General features: G+C 39.0%; 1 protein-coding gene and 1 pseudogene across 1 annotated transcript; both read right to left on the bottom strand.

Annotated features, from left to right (window-relative positions):
• Positions 1-6815: 6815 nt before the first annotated feature.
• Positions 6816-9017, bottom strand: LOC122646869 (annotated as a pseudogene).
• Positions 9018-9845: 828 nt separating this feature from the next.
• Positions 9846-12320, bottom strand: LOC122646831 (pentatricopeptide repeat-containing protein At1g80880, mitochondrial-like). The gene is made up of 2 exons (XM_043840439.1): positions 11706-12320; positions 9846-11069 (listed from the first exon to the last, which is right to left on the bottom strand). Exons 1-2 carry the CDS (start codon positions 12293-12295, stop codon positions 10004-10006), a joined length of 1656 nt encoding a protein of 551 aa, XP_043696374.1. The 5' UTR covers positions 12296-12320; the 3' UTR covers positions 9846-10003.
• Between the last annotated feature and the right edge of the window lie 11584 nt (positions 12321-23904).

Here is a 23904-nt window from a genome sequence, read left to right as displayed (position 1 = left end):
TTAATTTAAACGGGCACCGATGGCAACATTTTAGCAGTGCACATACATAGAATAAATATTTAAATATTTCTACTACATGTATGAAAAGGGCGTACCCAGTGCACAAGGCTCCCGCCACTGCGGGGTCTAGGCAGGGTCATAATGTACACAACCTTACCCCTGCTTTCACAGAGAGGCCTATATTTTATTTATGTATTCATCCATAAAAAAGTTTACTTTTTGCAATTGGCTATCTTCCTCATGAACTTTCTCATGCATGAAGATTATCTTCATGGTCCAATAAATTGGTGCCTGCTTCAACTTTTTTGTTATATGGAACATACATTCAGATATAACTGCATAGGAAGTACAACATGTCTGGATCAATTCAAGTTTACAACAGAGAATTCCTAGGAAGGAAAATAGCATTCGCATACTAAAATGGCTGACCAGTTTATGATGATACCAATTAATTATGAACTCATAGTAATTATTAACAAAAACAGTTCACCTTATATCAAAGACAATTAACTAGGAAATCACACCCAGGGTTCCTCAAAATTACACTTGGTATGACTTAAAATATAGTCGAATAGTGAAGCAGGAGTCATGTACCTGAACCCATTGGGATAATGCATGGTTTAGTTGAGTTGAGTTTTATCACTAGTTCTTTGAATATTTTCACCAAACATAGCCTGAGTAAAATAAGGTTAATAATATGGACATAAAGTAAGGATAATATTCATTAGGAAAAAGCTAATTTCATGCTTCTTTTGTATAAAAATAAATTAAATGGCCCACCAACCTGAAGAATTTCTGAGGTAAGCCAAAGTTGGACAGAGAATAGGAGCTCACTCAGTCTTCAATATATATATATATATATATATATTGAGAGAAAGAAAGAGAGAGTACCTAAAAAGTTCAATAATCACCATAATGATTGGCTTGGGATCTTGCATGTCAAACTTCCCTCCTTGGTGCGACAGCAAATGTAAAATGGAAAAAGGTAGCAGCACTACCCTTAAACTCACCCATAAACACACCACCTAAATCGAGACCTTTGATTTATTATATTAAACCTTAATCGTTGATTTATTATATTAAATATTAACTGTTGATTCATTTAACCCTTGATTGGTTAAATCGGTGAAGAAGAGGGAAGGAGAAAGGAAAGGACGGGGATGATGGGGCGACAGGGGGTTGCAGTGGCAAGATGAGGTGGAAGAAAATTGAACTTCACTCATCAACCTTGAAATCAAAAGGTTTCAAAGAGTTCCGGATTCGTCTTCCCACCTGATCTCTGTTCTGCTGGGCTTCTGGTTGGACCCGTTTCAGAGATCAAGCTGTGGTGGATGCTCTGCTGCTTAAGGCAGACCGGTTTTCGGATACCCTCAGAAAAGCAGGGTGGAACTCTGAGGAGATCACAAACGCTCTGGGTTTTGATTTTCGACCAGAAAAGGAGAAGAAACCATTGAAGAAATTGTCGCCAGAGCTAGTGGAGAAGATAAAAAATGTGCAGTCAGTTTCCCAATCATGAAAAAGCCATGTTCCAAAACAATTCCCTCACAATGCCCACTTCCACCAACCTGGCATGAAATGATGGTTCCTCAACCATGCCATAAGCTTGCAAAGGGAGCACCGATGTATCATAATTTAATGCAAAGTTCAGATTACTAAATCTTTTATCGCTGGGAACCAAGGGATGGCATCCACAACTTCCCTCAGAACACCTGCTATCAACCTAGCATGAAAAGGTCCCTCAACCTTTGCAAAAGAGAATGCAAAGGGAGCACCTATCGTTCAGAATTTCATGCAATGTTCAGATTACTAAATCTTTCATCATTGGGAAATGTGAATATATGGAGGAAAACTCATTTATTTTAAAATTTTCAGAGACACAAAGAAAGCATTAGCAGCTTCAGAAATAGCAGGGAAAATCCACCATCAATCCAAGACACACCACATAGATGGAAAAGAATAATCCAAGTATAATTCAACTATCTGCATAAATCTGCAAATTTTTTAATATTAAGAGAATGGGAATTCAATTTCAAGAAAACACACCAATGAAGTGATACATAGATATAACAAGGACGAATGCACTATGGTCCAAGTCAAATATAAAAGTATTTAGAAATGGAGTCTAATGCCTGATAAGAAGTCCATGAATAAGTATTCATGTACACAGAGAATGTTGAATGCTACTACTAATGGTTGATAAATATACAAGTCTGTCATATATGGAACTCATCGTAAGTGGTGCTAATAAGTACAGGGTGGTAGTTTATTGGATTGAATAAATCCAGCTTGGATTCATTTAAGAACCAAGGAACCACTCAAGATGGCCTGCAGCTTTATTAGGAAAGATACCTCTGAGATTCCTTCGGGTACCATGTAACTCAAAGCAGACATCAACCTCATTATGTCCCAATAGAAAGAACATGGATTATCAAGGAACCATCTCCATCAGTTGATTTTCTCTATGTTCTCTCCCTTGGTTTTCAATTCCAAGCATTGCTTCATCATAGAAGGGGCTGTAATTGGGATCTGAATCCATATGCCGTTGTATAAATTGGAAGTTGGAAAGGGATAGTTTTCTCTAATGGGTTCTTTAAAAATTCTATAAGAGAGGGTATTTGAAGGCTGCAGTGGTGTTTAGGAAGCCAAATACAGAAGAGTAACAGAGGAATACAGTTAAAAGTAGTAAACAAGTTAAGAAGATAAATAGCTTTGAAGCCATCATCTCAGATGGAAAAGAGATCAGTAGAGACAAGCAACCATAGTTGTCAAGGCGCCTAGGCGAACCAAGGTGAGTGAGGGGGTCAGAAACCAAGTCGACACCAACAAGGCGACAAGGCATCGCCTAGGCGACCAAGTTGACACCAGAATTTAAGGTGTGACAAAGGCGCCAGGACACCTAGGCGACACCTTGACAACTATGCAAGCAACTACACTAAACTTTGACCCTTCCTCATCACAACCCCATAACAGCTAGGAAATGTGAAAATAATGGAGACAAGCAACTAGACTGAACATTAATCCTCTGATCTGTCAAATAAGTGCCCTAAGGGGGGTGGAATCCAAGGCAGGCATAAATCTGAGGCATAATCGGTGGATTGAGAACCAATATTGGAATTCTGTAGTCTTAAGAGGATAACAATTCCTGAGCAGAGGAGAGGAAGCTGCCCTACAATATAGGTCTTTTTTTTTTTTTTGATAAAGAATGTAGGATCATTTAAGTCCTTCTGATAGACCTTCACTTTTAGCTTTTAAAGTTTTTTTAGATAGGGTTAGAATAAGATCAAAATGGCACTACAATGAGGTTAAGTACCTATTCCTAATTTCCCTTAGCCCTGAAAATTATATATTTTGACATGACAAACTCAATTGGCATAGACCCTAAATAGAGGTTAAGCAATAGAAGCTCAAATACATCAATTCCACTTCAATGCCAAAAAGTTTAATAAGAGAAGTACAAAACCATCAATTTTTATCCCAATCTTGAGAAAATTTAACATTTAACAACGGAAAACACAGGTGCACAAGTCGATTTTCAATATAAAAATTTCAGCCAGAGAAGATACAAGTGTACTAATCGATTTTCAATATGAAAATTTTAGCAAGAGAACATACAAGTGTATTTATTGATTTCCAATATGAAAAATAAAGCAAGAGATGATACAAATGTACTAATTCAATTTTAATATGAAAAGTTCAGCAATCATTTAAAATGAGAGTGCAGTCTGGACTTCAAGTGCTAAGGTGAGGAATATCAATGATATAGGCATCGTTAATAGCTCAAAATTATGAAATCCAGCAGGGTTAATAGCTCAAGAAGAAGCACTGTTATACCGAATCCTTGAATCTTGCTTCCTCTGAGGCTCTGATGAGATCTCTAGCTGTCCCATGTGCTTTTATTCCATAATTGTCTTAATCTACAACTGAAATCACAAAGCCCAACATAAAAACAGCAACCATGTACAGATAAAATAAAGCACGATTAATGGCTATGAACATAAATTTCTTAAATAAGGAAGAGCTAAAATAGTTATAATACATTCATCGATCTTTGGATGAAACATGAAAGACAGTAGTTATAAGTTATAACTAATCAGCAGGCACATAAGTAAAGAGTTTTTCTGCTCCTCTTCCCTTTCCCCAAAACTTAGCACAGCTGTACACAATCCCCCCCCCCAAAAAAATATATATATATATATATAGATATATAGATATATAAAATATCCATCTATCTCCACCTCACTTTATTTTCATACCCATTTCCCAAAAGACTGAAAATGACAAGTGCAAGATAGGTTAACAAGATCAAACAAAACATTTACTGTAATTTGAACTGTCCAACCATAAGAATCTCATTGAATCTCTCCACACTGAAGGACATATTAATCCTAGTCGAGCAATTCAAAATACATAATCAGTAAGTAAAAAAAGGAGTAAAATTAAAGGTAGAAAGGACAGGACAAAGCATAAGAGCAGGGTCCCCTTCTCTGTCCCACTGGCTCTCTCTATTCTGAAATCTCCGCAGGACTTTTATCAACAGAAAAGAAAAGAAAAGAGGGAAATGCTAATGGGAAACTATGAATTAAATAGGAGCCTAGAAAGAGAAGAGGGAAAGGCAAGTACAAAGAAAAAGAAGAAGAACAAAAAAAGATATCGACGATTCCTAGCAGTGTGGCATTGCAACAACCACAAAATTGGGAGGTTTCTGCTTCTCCTCCTCCTCTTTCCTTTACCATATTTTCAACCTTACAATAACGCCAAGCTTCTGACAAGAGATAGATTAGAGAGATGAGGGAGATCGAGCTCGAGCTTGATTCGAGAGGAGTGGAGGACTAGTCCAAAATTTCTCACCATTCCTCGTGTGGAGGACGAGATTAGTTTTAGGGTCCGATGGAAAGTTTTCTAATTTTTCCATTTTTTATTATTTGTTTAAAAACAGAATTTTATTTATTTTTTTTTTTTTTGGAATTGAAGAGCTTTAATAGGGGATGGGGATAGATCCCAAGGTGGTTTGAACTCATGACCTCTTATTTGAGGAGTTGGTCTTTTGCCAACTGAGCTGACCCCTTGGGGTAAAAAACAGAATTTTCTTTCTTAAATTTATCAACCAAACAACCAGAAAATATGAAAGCCAAGAAAATTTAGAGAATCTTTTTTTCTTTTCTTTTCTTGGCTTCCAAACACAGCCTAAAGGTTCCGAGGCAAAAACGCTTATTTAGGTAAAATAATTGAAAAGAAATAGCTAGAAATACAGTAATAAACACAAAAATGAAAACAACAGGGGAAATAGGCAGAGTTACAAAAGGGGAGTGCTCATAGGTTTTTGGACCGCTGACAGTACTTCTTAGTCATTTTTTAATTCAACAGTTGATAATACCAAATCATGTGGCAGTATTACAAGACTACTCAAAATTGGGTTTGATTTTCCCAAACTACCTACTCAAGTTTATCTTTACTGTAATACCCAAAAGAAAAATACCTATTTAAAAACTACCCAAAACAGTTTATCTTCCTCTACATTTTTTTTTTTACATTTTTGCCCCTAATGTTTATTTTACTTCTCACCGACTCTTATTTTATTCTCTCCCTCATCTTCTTCTTTGAACACGAACAAATTCTCTTCTTTCTTCTTCTTCTAACCGATTTGTATCGATATCAGTGGAGACCGATATCGATTTCTGGCTCGGTGAACGATACTGACAAAGGTAAAAATGTAAAAAGAAAGAAAAAAATCTAATTTTCTTTTAAAGAAAACAGGGTTAAACTTGACCAATCCCGATTACTAAAATCCTGGCCGGAACTCACGTTCTCAAATGATAAATGAAAGAAAAGAGATTAAAAATCGAATCAGAATTGGGGGTGGGGCGGGATGGATTGCAAGGGTTTGGGCGGGATTGCAGAAGAAGAATATATGTTCATGTTCAAAAAAGAAAGAAAAAAAATGAGGAAGGACCGAAGGAATACAACAAGAATGGGCAGGGAATGAATAAATACCAAGGGTAAAATGTCAAAAAAAATTTAGATGAGAACGAGACATTGGTTTGAGTGGAGTTTTGAAACATGCATCGTAGGTAACTTGGTAAAACCATACCCAATTTTGAGTAATCTTGCCTTGAACCCTTAGAATTTACCATGTGACGGTAAATGTAGAAACTTTTCCTCCACACCATCTTAGGGTTCACAAACCCGTATAGGGCTTTAGTATGTTTTCCAAAATACCTTATTGATACCACCCAGGTGAATGGGTATCCAATATCCATTCACCTTGGCTGAAGGGAAACTCAGTCCATGCATCTAACGGTAGTTTCTATTTTCAGAATTTCAGAATTAGGGTTTGATATTCTCATGCATCTAACCATCATCTCCTCAAATACTCTCCCATCAGGTTGAAGTTCTTCAGCCTTTCATCCATCCAAATCAAACGGGACTTCTTTCACATGGCAACAGCAGCTACCAGTGATGCATGTTTCTCAAACCAAACAAAACAGCAATTAACCAAAGGAGAATTAGATGCTAATTAAATAACACAAACCATGTAATTATTTACTTGAGAGCATAAGATAGCAAGAAGACCACTGGAAAAATTTTAAAGATGAAAGTTCAGAATCATCTTTTTCTGTCCAGGCAAAAATGCAACCATATTTTTAATTATCTTCTGACATTAAGTGCTGGAATAAATAGTTAAAAATGTAAACCAATTACCAAGTTCCACCGATCTACAAGAACGAAAACTGAACAAACTCAAACAAGGGGGACAAGAAGACACAAAAAAAAAAGGGGGGGTGGGGGGGGAGGAGAGAATTTTAATAACCTAAGGAAAATTTTTCATGTTCATGTTCACCTCTCTATCCTTATCTCTATCAATGGCTAAACTTTCACCAACAGTGAATTTGATAGCTTATAACTTATCTGGTCTCAAACTCGGAGAGTGGAGTCATCTGCTCCTTCAAACCTTTCCTCTTCCTAATGTCAGCAACCAGCTGTGCAGCCTGGGTTCCAGGTTCCAATGAGTCAGAAGACATCATGTCCCAATGATCAAACACACACTGGGGGAAGGCCTGACCCGAGGTTGCATCTGTAAGCGTACTTGAGAATCCAAATGACTCAATGACAGGGAGGTAAGCCTTGATGTTGTAGAGTGGGGTACCTTGTCTTTGCATTACCTCAAAGACATGGCACACTTCTGGTTCAGAACACCATAGATACCACCAAGTGCTTGCTTACTCTGGTGCCTGGACCTCGACCAAGTAGACTGGCTCCAGAAGCCTGGGTTTGGCAGTGAGTTGGGAAGCATAGATGATCCTCCTAGCAGTTGGAATAACCAGACCACCTCCTCTGAGGATGGCATCAGCATGCAGCACCACATCACAATTAAACCTCAAAGCAGATACCCCTCACGCTTTCTTCAGCCAAAGCTCCCTCCTTTGAAGCCCATTGGAAACCAGCAACAACTGAGGCCTTGATTTCATTCAGATACTGTACTCCCTTACACATATCAACAACCATGTTTGTTCCTGTGGTCTCAGGACCACAACACCAGATCTTCTTGGCAAGATCTTTGTCCCACCCAAACTCCTCTGACAGGACCTCTGAACGAACCTTAGGATCATCCCTTGGACCAATACGCCCTTCATCAATGGCCTCTGCAAGACCTTCCTCCATGGGCCTTGCTTCCATGTATGAATGGTTGTGCTTGTTTGGTGACTTGGTCATCACAGTACAGCATGACTTCTCAAGGACAATTTCACAGAAAGAAACAACTGGATCAGATTTAATGATCTCAGCGCCACCCATAAAGTCTTCTTGCAAATCCTTCAAACAGATCTCAAGGTGGAGCTCACCAGCACCAGCAATGATGTGCTTTCCACACTCCTCTATCATACACACCACCATAGGATTTGACTTGGCCAGACATTTCAGAACTTCAACAAATTTTGGAAGATCTGAAGCAAACTTACATTGTACAGCCACACACACAACTGGTGAGACGGAGAACTTCATAGCATGAATTGGATGAGCATCAACATCCTTCTCATTTGTCAGTGTTGCATTCTTGATAATGAACTACTGGTCAAGACCAACCATAGTGACTGTGTTACCACAAGGCACATCCTCGACTGAGTCCTGTTTCTTTCCCTTCCAAATATAGTTACTCTGCAGACTCTTGAAGTACAAGTCCTTCTTCTGGCCAGAGACATAGTTTGGTCCCATGATTCGACCCTCAAACCTGTGGAGACCTTGCCAGAGAAGACATGACCAAAAGCAAAGAAACTACCTTTGTCAGACGCCAGAATCATCTTTGGACACATACAGCGTAAGAGGACCATCAGGATCACAGTTCCTAATTGCATTAGCATAAATATCATCCATGGACCCTCATACAAGTTCTCAACACGATACTTCTGGGCCGTGGCAGGAGATGGAAGGTGAAAGATCATTTCAAGTAGCGCACTGCTAGCTGGGAATCAGGTCTGCATAACACACTTCATCATTCATCAAAGCCTTCCCAGACAATTCTTTCTCCTCAGACTTCACGGTCACACCAAGCTTCTGCAACATTGGCCATCGCTTGTCTTTTTGATCATTCATGCAAGTATTAATAATCTGCTTGATAGGTTCACAACAGAACTGAACAAAACCCCTCTCGCAGGTTGCTGACCCAGTGTTCTTGCTGGTCCATTTCTTGGTGGCAGGGTCAAAATGATTCTCACCCCAGAGCCTCTCCATCATCTTTGTCTCATCTACACCGAACTTGGATGCATACATCTAGGAAAAATTGGTCAAAGTAAAGGCCCAACCATGCAGACCAGCAGAAAAGGCAACTGTACCTTTCTCAGGGTAAACCTGGACATCCCCAAGAAGTGGATCCCCGTATGTGGCCATATTCATGTTAGCATTCTCAATGACCCTCTGAAAGGTCTGATAAGCCTCTTCTCCATCGACTTGAAGCTCAAGGAAGCACCTGTCCATCTTGTTTACAGTCAACACAGGCCTAATCCTTTCACCAAGGCCCAGTCGCAGGACAGTCTTAGTTTGAACACACACTCCCTCAAATACAGTCCACCACTACAGTGCACCTTCAGTAATACGGAGAGCAGCTGTGACTTCAGATGAGAAGTCAATTTGCCCAGGAGAATCAATCACATCGATCAGATACTCATTCCCCATACGTTCCCCCATGCAGCTTTTCAGAGTAGTGTCTGTCATCTCATAGAACAGAGAAATACCAGTCGATTTAATAGTAATGCCACGCTCTGCCTCATCTGCACCAGTATCAGTCATCCGAACATCTCCTGCAACTTCTTGTGCAATGATTCCAGAAGCAGCCACAAGAGAATATGTAAGAGCAGACTTCCCTGCCAAGTTCAACATACAATGTCAGAACATTCCTAGGCAAAGATGTCACAAAATCCTTAGTGACTTGTTCCACTTCCATATAGGTATAGGGAGTGATTGAAGAAGACCGGAAGGTTGCTGGTGCACCTGTTGGCAAGTCAAACAGTTTTGAATGTACTCCACTATCTCCCTCTTTAGACTGTTCCACCAGTAGACTTCCTTCAGATCTTGGTACATTTTAGTACTACCTGGGTAGACTGTATATGGGCTACAATACGCTTTCTTCATCACAATCTGTTTCAGCTCCTCTTTATCAGGTACACATAACCTGGTCCTAAATCTAAAGGACCCATCAAAAGGTTTCTGTGATCCAACAAAAGCATTGCATTAAAGCTACCATTGGGTGTAGGAGATGACACTGGTTCTTCCAACTGATCAAAGAGCATTTGAGACTTGGGATTGAACGTTGCCACAAACATTAATTGAAAATAGTGATTGCAACTCCGGAGATAAGAGCGAAACAGTTCTGTTTACATAGACCTGTGCAAGTCAAAAAGGTACTGTTAATGAGAATGTTTTTACATTGACAAAGTGGTACCACATTGGTAGAATTACAAACAATCTATATTTGTTCTCTCACATTTTGATGGTACATTTGGTAAAAAATTCTTTAAAGGGTGCTATTTTCTTTCTTGCGTTGTCTCTGGATTCTCCTCCTCCTAGTTTTATCCCTGCTACAATTGGCCTGGATATCATCACTTTTCTTTTTCACTGGCTCTTCCTGAGATTTATCACCTCCTTCTGGATCCTTCAAGAGCATTTCAAGCTTAGGATCTTCTACGAATCCTCTTGATCTCATCTCAGAATAGAATTCTCTACCCTTCATTATCCATCCGCATGTTGCCAGGCCTTGAACCAGTACAATGTAACTGGCAGAATCAGGTATTATGATGTATTTCTCCATTTCCATCCAAATCTTCACTGCATTATCTGGTTGCTTCAATCTGAAGAAGTTGTTGAGAATTAGGAGAAAAGTATGACTGTTAGGACCACAACTAACTTCCCTCATCTGACCAAGCAGTTCCAAGGCTCCTTCAATATTAATCCCTTTAATAAATGCATGATAGGTAATAGTCGTCGGGTTGATCCCCTCGGTGACCATGTCAACCAATAAGCGTTTTGCCTGCTCTTGCTTTTGTGCTTCACAGAGAGGAAGTATCATGGAATTGTAAGTGGTGGAATCTGGTTGCAGTCCTGCTTCTTTAATTTTGTCTACAAGTTTGAGAGCTTCCGTCATGCAATTTTCTCGAGTTAGTACATGTATTAGAGAATTGTAGACCTCAAGGTTTGGGACCCAGCCCCTCTTCTTCATTTCATCGTAGAGTCTCAATGAGTCAAACAGATTCCCGATCTTAGAGAAACAGGAGATCATATGAGTATAAGAAGTGGCATTTGGAGTGACACAGTAGCATGACATTTCTCTCCAAACTCTCTTGGCTTCAAGTATGTCAACTGAGATATTACACCAACCATTCAGAATTATGTTGAAGCTCTGAGTCTCCAAAGGAAAAAGCTTTTTATTCTGAAGCATGAACTCTTCAGCTTCTTCAATATTCCCATGTTTACAGAGAGTGTGGAGGAAAGTGAAATATGTTTTTGAATCAGGGGTTATTCTGAACTTGTCCATGGCAAGGAATGCTTTAATCGCTTTGCTTGGATTGTTGGCGGCTGCATACCTAACAAACCCTAAAAAGGAATCAAGTACAGAACTTAATCTAAATTAAGAACATTGAATCTGTATCTAAATGTCAAGAAATTATATAACAATTATAATCTAATCCTACTTCAGTTAGGGTGAAAATATAACAATCTCAAACAAAAACAACATGAAAAACAGCGAACTCCTTTGTAACCAAACAAGTTTAAGGGACAACGCCTTTCTCCTTCACTTACATAGTTCTTCACAAAAACAACTCCCACAATCCTCCCCTCCCTCCCTCCCTCCCCCCACGCGCACAGAAAAGGGAAAAAGAAGAAGAAGACGGCTAAGATTACAATTATGTGATTTTTGTTTTTGTTTTTGTTTTTTTTTTTTTTTTTTTTTGTGAAACTGTACAATTATGTGGTTTTCTCCTTCACTTAAATAGTACACAATCACAACCAAAGATGGCCAAAGACTAGGCAAAACCTGGAGGAACCAAACACCCCATCTTAAGCAGAGGATTTTCATTTCTAACAGCCAAAGAAACAAAGTTTGGAGACCAAAACAGGTAAAATCTAATAGACAAAACGGATACTTGAGCCTTTTTTTCCCGGAGGTAATTGAATTGGTATTACATACAAAAAATATTTGGCAGAAAACTGAAAGTCACCTGTCAATCATGATTAATATCGCCCGCTGCGTAGCCATTGAATATCGATGCATGTCCTTAATCAAGCTCCAAGCGACACTAAAACTCCTCTGCTTGCCCAGTATCCAGATCATCAATTCCCAAACTCTAGGACTCTTACAACCCCATTTCTCACCCCAGTTGAAAGCCAAAAAAGCCAATTCCGGTTCACGTTTCAGAGCCCAAATTGCAGAATAAAGCAACCCTACACTGGGTCGAACACCCGACTGGTCGAGAGAAGCCATGGCGTCTCCTTCTGAGGTGAACTGCTTAGCCTGCTTGAGTATTTCAAGAAACCTATCAAGACCTGGCTCTTTGGGGTTGCTGTGTTCATCTCCATCTGTCTCGAAATCACTTGAATCGTAGTAAGGAAAGCGGGCAAATGATGAAAAATGGTGTTTATGGAGGGGAGACCGAAAAGGGGAGAGGTGATACGGAGAAGTAGAACAGTAGTTAGAGTAGATAATCTGGGAGGAAGTGAAAGGTGGGTGAAGAGTAGGACATGGGATAAGTGGAAGGAAGAGTTTTAATTGGGTTCTTCTGATCCTTCCGGCGAGCTTGATGAGCGCCATTACTGATTTTTGTTTGATTTCTTGATATCAATGAAGTTCAGCTGTGATCTCAGGGTTTAGACTTCAGAGAACCGGCAGTCATCGAGCCGATCCGACCCGAGATTAAACCCAAAAATAAAAAAAAACTAACCCGGCTTACGGGGTCTTGAAACAAGACCTTCTCACTTGAATAGTACAGGTGGTTGAAACCCGGCTCAGGGTTTTTCCTCTCAGGTTCACTACCCGGTATGGTTGTGTGGTTTCTCTCATAGGGGGTGAAAATGATGACTTAACCTCACTCAGGCAATGAGTTCGGGCAAGGGGTTAGGTCGTCATTTCCGCCCCATATGAGGGGAACTGGGCAACTGTACCGGGCAAGGAACCTGAGAGGATAATGATCCCTCCAAACCCTGCACCCGTTCAACTCCAAATCACGAACCCTTTTGATTCCAACCCTTCCAGAACCCCAATTGATCTTCCATGAATTTGATTCAAGAAAAAATTGTTTCTTCTTAAACTCTCTCATTGGAAGCCTCTCGATTTTCTCTACCAGCAAGACGGCAAGGAAGGTTTTTGGTTAACATGTAAGTATCTATTCATTATATAGTGATTCTCGAGAAAAAGAAGTTAAATTTTGCTCCCAACTCTCTTTTTTCATTTTTACCCCTCCCACCTCTGTTTTATTCTTCGTGGAGGATTGATTGCTGATGCGTCAAGAACTGGTAATCAACCTCGGGTCGATCGAAACCTACTCGGGTTGGTCTTGCGCAAGAAATGGTTAGCACAACCAGGCTGAACCGACGTTGGACACTTCGATGCTTAAGTCAGTACTCTTAGCAATGGATAATTGAAGATGAATTCACATGGATTAGTTGTATGGATTACCTAGGTCTTTATATGCCTTTGTGAGGAGTGAGTCTAGGCTGTTTATGGAGTGTCCTGTTGGGAGTGGAGTCCTAGGCATGATCCAAGGCTGCATGGAGCCTTTATCGGGCGTCAGGGATAAGATCCCTTGTATGTTATGCCTTTGTGGGTGGAGTTATAGTGCGTCATTCATGGTGCCGTTACGCGTCCTTCCCGGGGTGTGTAGGGATAGTTGGTGAAGTTGACCTTTCATATGGTCGGCCCGGTCTCTTATCTTTTGTCTCGTGCAGTCCTTTGGGCTTAGGCCATGGCGACGCTTTGGCTTGGATGGATTTGCCTGGCCGAGCAATAATGTTAATATGTTCATCAACTTGGTCATGAGGCTCGGGATTGGGCTGGCCCTTATCGGAATGGGTTCAATCGCGGTCGTTTTACACTTGGACTCGGCTATGGTGGTTGGCTAGGTGTGCCACGTGTCTACCTCTAATTGGTCTGTTGATTTATGACTTATCACTTGCCCACCACTCTCTTGGAACGCATGCGTTCGAAGTTAGTAGTACTCGGGTCCATGCCAGGTCATTCCCAAGGTAGCTGCCAACTCCCAAGGCAACCAGTCATTAATGTCTCCTCATCACTTTTTGAAAAGACGTGAAGGACATGACGGTCTGCATTCTGAGCGACGCCTGGCTTTAAGTCATTACGGCGTCTCGGGTAGCTCTGTCGTTATATGATCACAATCGTTGATTCCCATCGTTTTGCCTTCTCTTTCCGTGTATAAATAGGAGATCCTTTTCCTTCATTTCTCATTTCTTCTCTTCTATTTTCCTTGTTGAGAAGTTGCTCTGATCCTCGGCTCAGCTCTAGTGTCTTTGCTTAGCTCGTGTTACATTTTTGATCTTTTAGGAGGGTCTCGACCGCACAGATCCGAATAGTAAGTTTTTCTCCCCTTAATGTCTTTTGATAATTCGTACCGAGGACCTAACCTTGTTCATCGGGAAGTTCCTGGGATGAGTGGGGTTTCGATTTAAGTATCAGTTCAGATGGGACCCAATCCGACTTCGTTCAGCAAGCTTTGCTGCTCAGCACGGTTAGTTGGCCACCTCTTCAATCAGACCCTTGGGAGAAGGCGATCCCGATCCAGTACACGCACTTCAAGAGCGGGATGTAAGGGGGTTCGGCCCCAGAAGTCGAGGAGGAAGAGGTTGAGGGTGATGGTGATGAGTCTGAGGACTCTACTATGGAGATATCACCCTGGGTGCGAATACTTACGAGAGTGTTCTTAACAACCGTACCTTGGAAACACCTGCCTGAAGTGTTGCTCAACCTTCGACCTCCATCTTATGATACATTTAATCTAAATCCTCATTGAAATGCGACGGAAGATAGAAATAATAATACCATAACCATAATTTATTAAAATGTATAATGGAATGAGACATGAATCGTCATTTTCTTACCCCCTCCTTCATAGGATAACTTGGAATCAACCTCTCCTATAACAGGGGGTAAGGTTGCATGCATTTGCCCCTCGTAGACCCTGCAATAGTGGGAGCCTCGTGCGCTGGGGCATTCTTTCTTTTTCTTTTCTTTTTTCAAATCAAAATAGAGTTTCCCCTATTTTTCAGAATTTTCTATAATTTTTTAAATAATTTTAATTTCTTGAAGTCAAAAAATTTAATTTCATGATTATTAAAAAAAAATGACTCTATGAGGCCATAGATCAGTCAATGGTGTCCAACATATATACAAATGACATTCAAACAACAAGTTTTAACCCTATGTTTTTTCAATAAAATCATTTTCTTTCTTTCTTTCTTTTTTTTTTTGCAAAAAAATTAAAAAATATTTTAAAAACAGGAAATACAATTTGGCTTCGTCAAGTCATAGATCGGGATACAATGTTTAACAGATAAAATTTGAATGAGAACAACCAGGTATTGATCCTTTTTTTGTTTTTTTCAAAAATAGTTTCGGGGAAAAGTGTATTACCTCCAAGTTTCAATCTTGCTCAATATGTATTGTTGGCAGTTAATCTTGCAAAGATCTCATTGTTGAGCAGAAAATCTTGTTGTTCTAAACTTGTTTGGCTAGATTTGGTCAAAAGTAGGAGAAAATAGGAGTTTTTTTTTTGGGGGGTCTTCACAAACAGATGAAACCACCGTAATTTCATCGAAATAGGGTATATATAGTATGTCCTTTGTATCATTTTAGCCAAAAAATCAATAAAACAAAATTTCAGTCGAAACCATGCACGTCAAAGGTGGTCTCACCTATGGAGCTAGCGAATCTGAGAAAAATACCGAGATCTCAGCAAAACCTCGAACCATGGTTGTGAAAGACCTTATAAATGTAATGCATAGTTGTTAAGGCTTAGACATCGTGACAACTATGATTTAAAGTTCATTAAATATCTTTAAAAAAATCCTGATGTAAGTCCTTGGAAATGTACAACTATAAGTCTAAGAAGAAGTTCGAATGAAGGTCTAGAACCCTCCCAACCTCTCTGTAAAAGAGTTGTTTGTAAGCAGTTTTAAGCAAGTTAAAAAAGTTGAATGAAATTTCTGATTTTATGCCAATAGTTGTGAGATGCTTGATTGCTTGGTGAGATGCTAGTTAGAGCTCTAGGTGAGAGGCCTAGTTCATATCCATGTTTTTATTCTCTCATATTTATTAAAAAACAGAGTTAAGAGAATTTTGTTCTTCATACTGGTTTGTCCCTATATGTGATCCTATTGTGAATGATCTCTCATTGGTTTTACTGGTTCGAGTTGATTCTGCATTATGAACTATTGATGGAGTGTTAGTTACATTCATGTTTTCTTATATGGATGCTGAGATATAGTGTTGTTTCCAAATTTGAAAGATACAACAACAATAAATAGTTCAGCCTTATTCCAAGTAAATGGGGTCGGCTACACGGATCCTTACGTGGACAAAAAAAAACCATTAATAACAAGAATAAAGGGAAAGGAATACAACAATCACAACTATGAATCAGTCTAAAACAAACTAACTGTAGTTGGTTATATAGATCTTTGCCCTCGAATCAGCTCTATTCGACATCATACTAGAAACAAGACCTAAACTATGCATGTCTTTCCTCACCACTTCTCCTAGGGTCATTTTTAGTCCTGCCCTGGCTCTTTAGTACCCTCAATTTGAATCAAGTCACTCATCTGAACTGGAGCATCTAATGCCTCCGTTGAACATGGTCACACCACCTCAGGTGACTTTCTCGTAGCTTATCTTGAATTGAAACTAACCCCAAACTAGCTCTAATATGGTCATTCCTTTTTTATCCTTCCTGGTTTTGCCACTCATCCATCTCAACAGCCTCATCTCCGCTTAATGTAAGACTAGAATACTAGTCCCAAAAACCCACAAAATTAGAAATAAGAACAAACTCAGAATTAGAAAGTTAGAGTTTCTAGCCAAAATAGCCTAGTGATGGTTACCCAACTAGGATCGAGTATAGATGATGTTAAGGGGATGCTTGACTCCAAATTTGGTTCAGTTTTGATGGGTTGATGTGGAGATATCAATGGAACACTAAAATAGAAGGTTAAGAGAAAGCCTTCAAAACAGTATTGTTCAAAAACTCCAATAGTAGCCGATTGTTGGATTTGGTGAATGGGGCTTGATCTGCAATTTTGGGTCAATTCTGATGGATAAAAGTGATGATAGGAGAAGAAGAATGAAAATAGAAAGTAAGTCGAATCTGGAGGTTTCAGGCTATGGAATGGAGTGGAAGAAAAAATTGAGTGAAGGTAATGGCAGGGGAAATCTATGTTTCAAAACCCAGCAAGGTTGGAGAAGATTTGGGGTGTTATGGAATTAGAAGGTTACAATTAGAAGAGTTGTAGAGGTGCAAAAGCGGCTCCAGTAGATGGTATTCACAGTGGCAACAATAACAATGATAAAGAGATATCTTTTGTCTTGAGTGATGATCTCCAGCAACAATAGTAGCAACTTGGAACAGTACCAATAACACTCGATTGGTTTTCTAGGCAGAAGAATGACCACAACAGCCTTAGCTCGATGGAGAAGGTGGAGAAGGTGATAGTGGAGGGGTTGGGATAGATAGATTTGGCTCTCGCAGCTAGGCTCCTTCAGCCCTTCAAGTCACACCCAACTTAAGAAACATTCATAATTGCAGTAAGCAAACTCTCATTCAACTTTGTAAAATTGTAAGAAGTGGCCAAAACAACCTTACAATAAATAGAGGGTAGAACTTGCACCTCAAGTAAAAGAAAAAAACAGAAACTGACTTAATAACTTCAACATAAAAATTAGAAACTTTAATTAATTTGACTGAACTAATTTAGAAGCATAATAGATTCTTCACTCCTTCAAGTGGTCCCCACCATAAGTGAATATCAATCCACAAGTTACAAAATTTTATCAATTACTTGACAATTATAACCCCACGATTCTAGGTTTGAGAGACCCAGCAACTCCTAGCCCTATTGGGCTAGCCCATTGGGTTGGTCCACCAGTTGGTGAAGTGAACCAGCCCTTCTCCCATGAGTCCCCTTTGTGTATTTCTTGTCAAACAACTTAGCTTCTACATCAACTCCCCTCTTTTTAGAAACATTCATCTCCGATGAATGGAGGAATGACATGTAGCTCTCATACAACTCTGGGTCAAGGCGCTTGAATCATTAGCATGGATCCATATGTTACCCTTTATTGGTCGGCCTTTCTACTTGACTAGGGAATGATAATAACCCTTACCCCACCCGTCATTATGGTATACTTGTCATCAAGTACTTCTTCAATGGAATCTTTCGTAGGAGTGGTAAACTGGGGAAGCCATATAGCATGTGCTGAATCTCCTTTGTCTGAATGGTGTCAAAGGTAGATGCTAAGGGTCTGCTACGTTAAACACATTGATGATCTTCATGTCCAACGACAACTCCAGCATATACGCATTGGTTCCTACACATTTCAGCACTTTAAATGGCCCCATCTTTCTTGGATGAAACTTGTGATTGGCATCTGGAGGGTGTCGATTAGTAGCTATGCGCACCATGACCATGTCTCTTGGCTCAAACTCAACGTATCTACGATGGCGGTTGGTGGCAGCTTGGCACCCTTCATTGGTAGTAGCTTGGCACCCTTCATTGTTGATTGCGATGCAACATCTAACTGCTGCAGGCACATCGGTAATATGTCGTAGGAACTCATCTGCCTCAATGCTAACTTTAACTTGAGGTGGCAAAGACACTAGATCAACTGGTCTCTTGGGTTGCAATCCAAGAACTATTTCAAATGGCGTCCTTCCAATCGTTCGGTTAATGGAGCTGTTGTAAGCAAACTCAGTTATGTCTAGGATAAAGGGCCAAGTCTTCTCATGATTATAAATAAGGCAACAGAAAAGATTCCCTAAGCTCCTATTAACCACTTCAGTCTGTCTGTCGGTTTGAGGATGGAAGGCCGTTGAAAACTTCAGTTTGGTGTTCGTTTTCAGTCATAGTGCCTTCCAAAAATAGCTCATAAACTTCACATCACGATCGGAGACTATGGATTCAGGCAGGCCATAAATACGAACAACTTCTTTAAAAAAGATATTGGCTATGTGGCTGACATCTAATGTCTTTTTACAAGGGATGAAGTGTGTCATATTAGAAAAGTGATCAACCACCACAAAAAAGAGTCATATCGTTCATAGGTAGGTAGTAAGCCAAGAATGAAATCCATGCTAATATGTTGTCAAGGAGCATTTAGAACAGGTAATGGAGTGTAAAGGCTTGTGTTTTGTTTATCTCCTTTGGCTAATTGACAAACACGGCACTGCTGAATTATGTGTTGCACATCACATAGCATATATGGCCAGTAGTACAAGTCAGCCACCAGTGCATAGGTCATGTCCTTGCCTAAATGTCCATCCATGCCACCACCATGGAGCTCAAGAACAAGGTGCTGCCTCATAGATGTGTTGGGGATGCAAAGGCGTGTCCCTAAGAATAAATAACCATCATGCAAATATTTAGCATTATTTCCATCTTGCTGTAATTTTTGAAAAATGTTTAAAAAATCAACATCAGAAAATTCTCATCTTCTCCATACCGGTAGTGTGGGCTGCAAAGGGTGTTTACCATAATGGTCTTTCTACTTAGTGCATCCACAAATTGGTTCTCTTTTTCAGCATTGTATATTAAGGTAAAAGTGAACTCTTGAAGGTAAACAATCCATTTGGCATGGAAATTGCTTATGAACCTTTGAGAGTGAAGGTACTTCAAAGCTTCATGGTCTGAAAATAGGATAAATTCCTTACCAACTAGGTAGTATCACCAATGCTTTAAGATTTGGATAACAATGTAGAGCTCAAAATCATAGGTTGAATACTTCTTCTTAGCCTCATTCAACTTCTCACTATAAAATGCAATGGGATGGCCAGCTTACATAAGAACTCCTCTAATGCTTATGTGTGAAACTTCGATGGCTACTTTAAATATCAGCTCAAAATTTGGGAAGCATAGAATAGGTCCCTCAGTCATTTTCTTCTTAATTTGGTGGAATGCCTTAGTTGCTACTGGTGTCTAATGGAATTGCATTTTGCTGCCTTTTCATGCATTTTGTTATAGGTGTCATTATAGCTCTAAAATTCCTAATGAATCTCCGATAAAACAGGACGAGACCGTAAAAACTACGAACTTTAGTTAGGGTATTGGGAATAGGCCAATCCACCACACTTCTAGTCTTCTTCGGGTCAACTTCAACGTCCTTTGAAGAGATATTAAATCCAAGGAAGATTACATTTGGAAGTATAAAGGAACATTTCTAGAGGTTAATGTAGAGCTTTTCATCACATAGCACTCTCATAACATGCCCCAAGTGGTCAAGATGTTCTTCTTGGATGCGACTGTAAATGAGTATATCATTAAAGTACACAATAAGAAACTTCCCAATAAAAGGTCGTAGGACATGGATCATCACCTTCATGAAAGTACTTGGCACATTAGTGAGATCAAAAGGCATAACCCGCTACTCATACAACCCATCTTTAGTTTTAAAAGCTATTTTTCATTCGTCGCCAGGGCATATAAGGATCTAGTGGTAGCCGCTCTTCAAATCTGTCTTAGAAAAGATAGGAGACTTGGTCAGTATGTCCAACATGTCGTCTAGACATGAAATACGAAACCTGTACTTGACCATAATTTTATTTATGTCACGATTATCGATGCACATCCTTCAAGAACCGTCCTTCTACAATGTCAACAACGTTGGAGTGGCACAAGGGCTCATGCTTTCAACGATGAAACCTTTGCGCAGCAACTCATCCACTTGCCTCTTCAACTCAGCATGCTCACTTGGAGTAAGGCGATAAGTGGGCAAATTCAGTAGCACCGATCCAGGCACTAAGTATATGGTGTGTTGGATGGTGGTAGTTCATTTGGTAAGTTCTTTGGTACAAGGTTTTAAAAGTCAGCCAACAACTCCTTTATAGGTTTAGGAACTTGCACTTCTTTCACTAGTTCAATTTCTTTTATCATAGGAGTTAAGATCAGGCCTAGTTTTTCACTTGTAGACATAAACTCATGGTGAGGAGGTGCTAATATCTTCTTTCAAACCTATTGTCCCTTGTTTTGGCGCGTCTCCTTTGGTTTCACTTTGGGCTGCTTTGTGATGGACTTCAGTATTTGCTGCCTCTTTGCTTGGGCTACTCTCAACTTGGGTTTCATCTATGGAATGTTGAAGGGGTTCAACATTGGTTCTTTATTTCACCCACCAAAATATTGTTGCCATACAACCATAGGCGTCCAAGCAGCACATCGGTGAGTACCATGGGGATCACATCGCACCAAATATTAGCTTCATAACCTAAGATTTTTAAGGGAATAGAACAACATTGACTAAGCTCCAAAGTATCACTATTTAGCAACAATACCTTATATGGCAGTAGATGTGGTTCCACTTTTGAGCTGTCCATCCACTACAAAATCTTGAAAAACAACGTTCACGCAGCTGCCACTATCAACAATGAATTCAGTTGTAGTTGGTCTGCAGGTCATAAGTGTATGAAATATGCAATGGCGCCTCCAATCTTTGGCCTTCTGTTTAGCCATCAGAATCCTTGTGACCATGTTCACTTCATAGAGATTTTTTTCACCATCATTGTCCCAAATGACATCATCATCTTTGCTTTCATGGTTATGATCAACAGCCCATGTAGCATCAAGTTAGAGTTCATAAACAAGCATCTTCGGTTTGTTTTCTATTGTTGAAATAAAAATATTTGTCTTGCAACTTCTGGAGCAGTACTTTGCAATGTGTCCTATGCCATTACAATGAAAACAATGTGTAGAAAGAGCACTTCTCATTTACTTAGAAATTGCTGTTTGGTTAGACAACAAAATTGCAATTGGGAATGATTCAACAATTGCACTGTAGCTACTGCTAAAGTTATTAGACTTGATAACTTGATCCTTAGTGATGGTGGGGAGAGTTAAAATGAAGAAACTACAACTAACATTCATGTTGGAAGTTCCAGTTGTAGTCATGGCAGGCCTCAATCAATTGGTACAAGTAGGCCACAGAAGAAAAAGAAGCAAAGAGTTGACAAAATTGCAAGTCTTCTAAAAGCTATCGCGATAGCAATCACGAGTATGGTGGAGAATGAGTCACAAGTAGCTTTTGGGGATAAAGTTTGTGATGTAATTGATGCAATCCCAGGCATTGAATTCAACAAGAAAGCCCTTCCCAAGTCATATTTTATGAAAAAGAAAGGCTTAGCCATCATCCTCTTACGAGCAAAGGAGGAAGACAGGCTCAAATTATTGGACTTGTATATGCTTGGAACTGGGTGGAACAATGAAGACTGATGTTGGGATGGGGGTGCTTTGGTTTTTATTAGGACGTGTTGAACAATGTTTGGTTTTTATGACGTGTTTTATTTGCAAGAACAATTAACGTTTCATGGTTTCAGAACTTGTTGCTTATTGTAATATTTTAGTTTACTTTAGACGTATCTTTTTTAATGTTTTTGTAGATTAGATATTTGACTGATCTACAAGAGAATATTGACATCTTAGTAATGGTTACATCTAATGTTTTGGTTAAATCTATTTATTAAACTGTTAGTGATAATTTAGTAATGGTTACATCTACATTGACATATTGACAAATTCTTATTATGTTTTAATTTTAAATTTTGGATAGATGGATAATAATGTGGTAATGTATGAAATTTGGTGCTAAATGTAATATAATGACATCAAATACTAAGCGTAATCCAAGAAGAATGTTCTACAAATATCAACTACACAATGATTTTTTTTTTGTGGAAGGATCACTTCAGAATGAATGATTGTGGAGAAGGATAATGCAAAATACGCAGATGTACTAGTGGACCAGCAACAGGGCGTGATTTTTGGTATTGTCCACATTCCACGTCAGTATGAATCCACATTCATTTTTTTTATTATTTTTAGATTCGTTTTCTTTTGAAAAAGAATTTCCTTTAAAATTATTTTATAATCAATAATTGAAAATTTTGTTTATTTTCAAACACAAAATCGTGGTTGTGGGATATTTAAATAATAGAAGAAAAAGAACCTTCGTCTTCTAACAACAAATGTAGGAATATCGAAGAAGTTCAAACCACAATCACACAATCACCATACATACAATGTTACCTCAGGGGAACAATCAATGCTTCTCAAGCTCAAGCAAGGATGTCGGAGCAACATACAAGGGAGTTGGAGGATGTCATTGATGCTGTCAAAAAACTTAACCTTAACAAATGATGATGTCTGGGAGGAGGGAAGAGGATGTCACAATAGTATAAAAACTTTTTAAAATTATATTTTATTCATGTAATGAATGGCAATGACAGCTATTGGATATGAACTCTATTAATTTCTATTTTAATTTTGTTTCATATTCTATCCATAGAGTAGTCAATTTGTTTATAGGATCTATCTAAATCAAACAGTTTTTCATACAGATTCAATCTAAATCCAATTGATAGAATCAGGGAAACAAAATAATTTTTCATACAAATTCCAGTAGAATCCAATTGATAGACTTAGAGTAACCAAACAGTTTTTCAGGAAGATTCAGCTAACAGGCTCAGGGCAACCAAACAATTAATCTGTCAGGACAACAGATCCATTGGTGCACCACCAATGGATTCCTCACCAATATCAACGCAACCACCAGTTGGTTCGCTGAGCCAAACACGTCCTCAGAGAAAATTCATTAAGACCTTGGACATGACTTTTACTTTAAAAAAATGATGATAAAGCAAAACAACTTTGCTTGTATTCAAAGAAGATCAAAAGTAAGATTTTTAATTGTTTATACATCTTTTTTTATTCGATAATTTTTTTTCAGGAAAGGGTTTACTACATTCAGTGTGCAGTTTCATGCCTTGGAAGAGAGGCATTATTGAAAACATCAAAATTAGGAGACATATGAGACATTTTACAGGGGGTGTGCTACATTAATCCGAGTCTTATGAGGAGTGCCAGCATGCAATTTTGAAATTAAGCTACCGTTATACAAATTTTTTACTCTTTTATTTTTAAAGAGCTTAAAAAGAGGTTGAAGTTTATTGCTTTAAGGACTTTTAAGTGTAAAATGTTACATTAATCAAGGCCCCTGTTCCGGAATTGTTATGGTCTTATGATCTTGCTCCAGAACTGTCCTGGAATGCATTTTTTTAATGATTTTGTTCTAGAACCAATTTTGTTTAAACTTTCTGTTCTCTGAACTATTTATGACTAGTTTATATATTATTATTTTTTTGTTTATGTCAGAAA

The sequence above is a fragment of the Telopea speciosissima genome, chromosome 11 (assembly GCF_018873765.1).
Source record: "Telopea speciosissima isolate NSW1024214 ecotype Mountain lineage chromosome 11, Tspe_v1, whole genome shotgun sequence".
NCBI lineage: Eukaryota > Viridiplantae > Streptophyta > Magnoliopsida > Proteales > Proteaceae > Telopea > Telopea speciosissima.
This window is presented reverse-complemented; position numbering and strand designations above follow the sequence as displayed.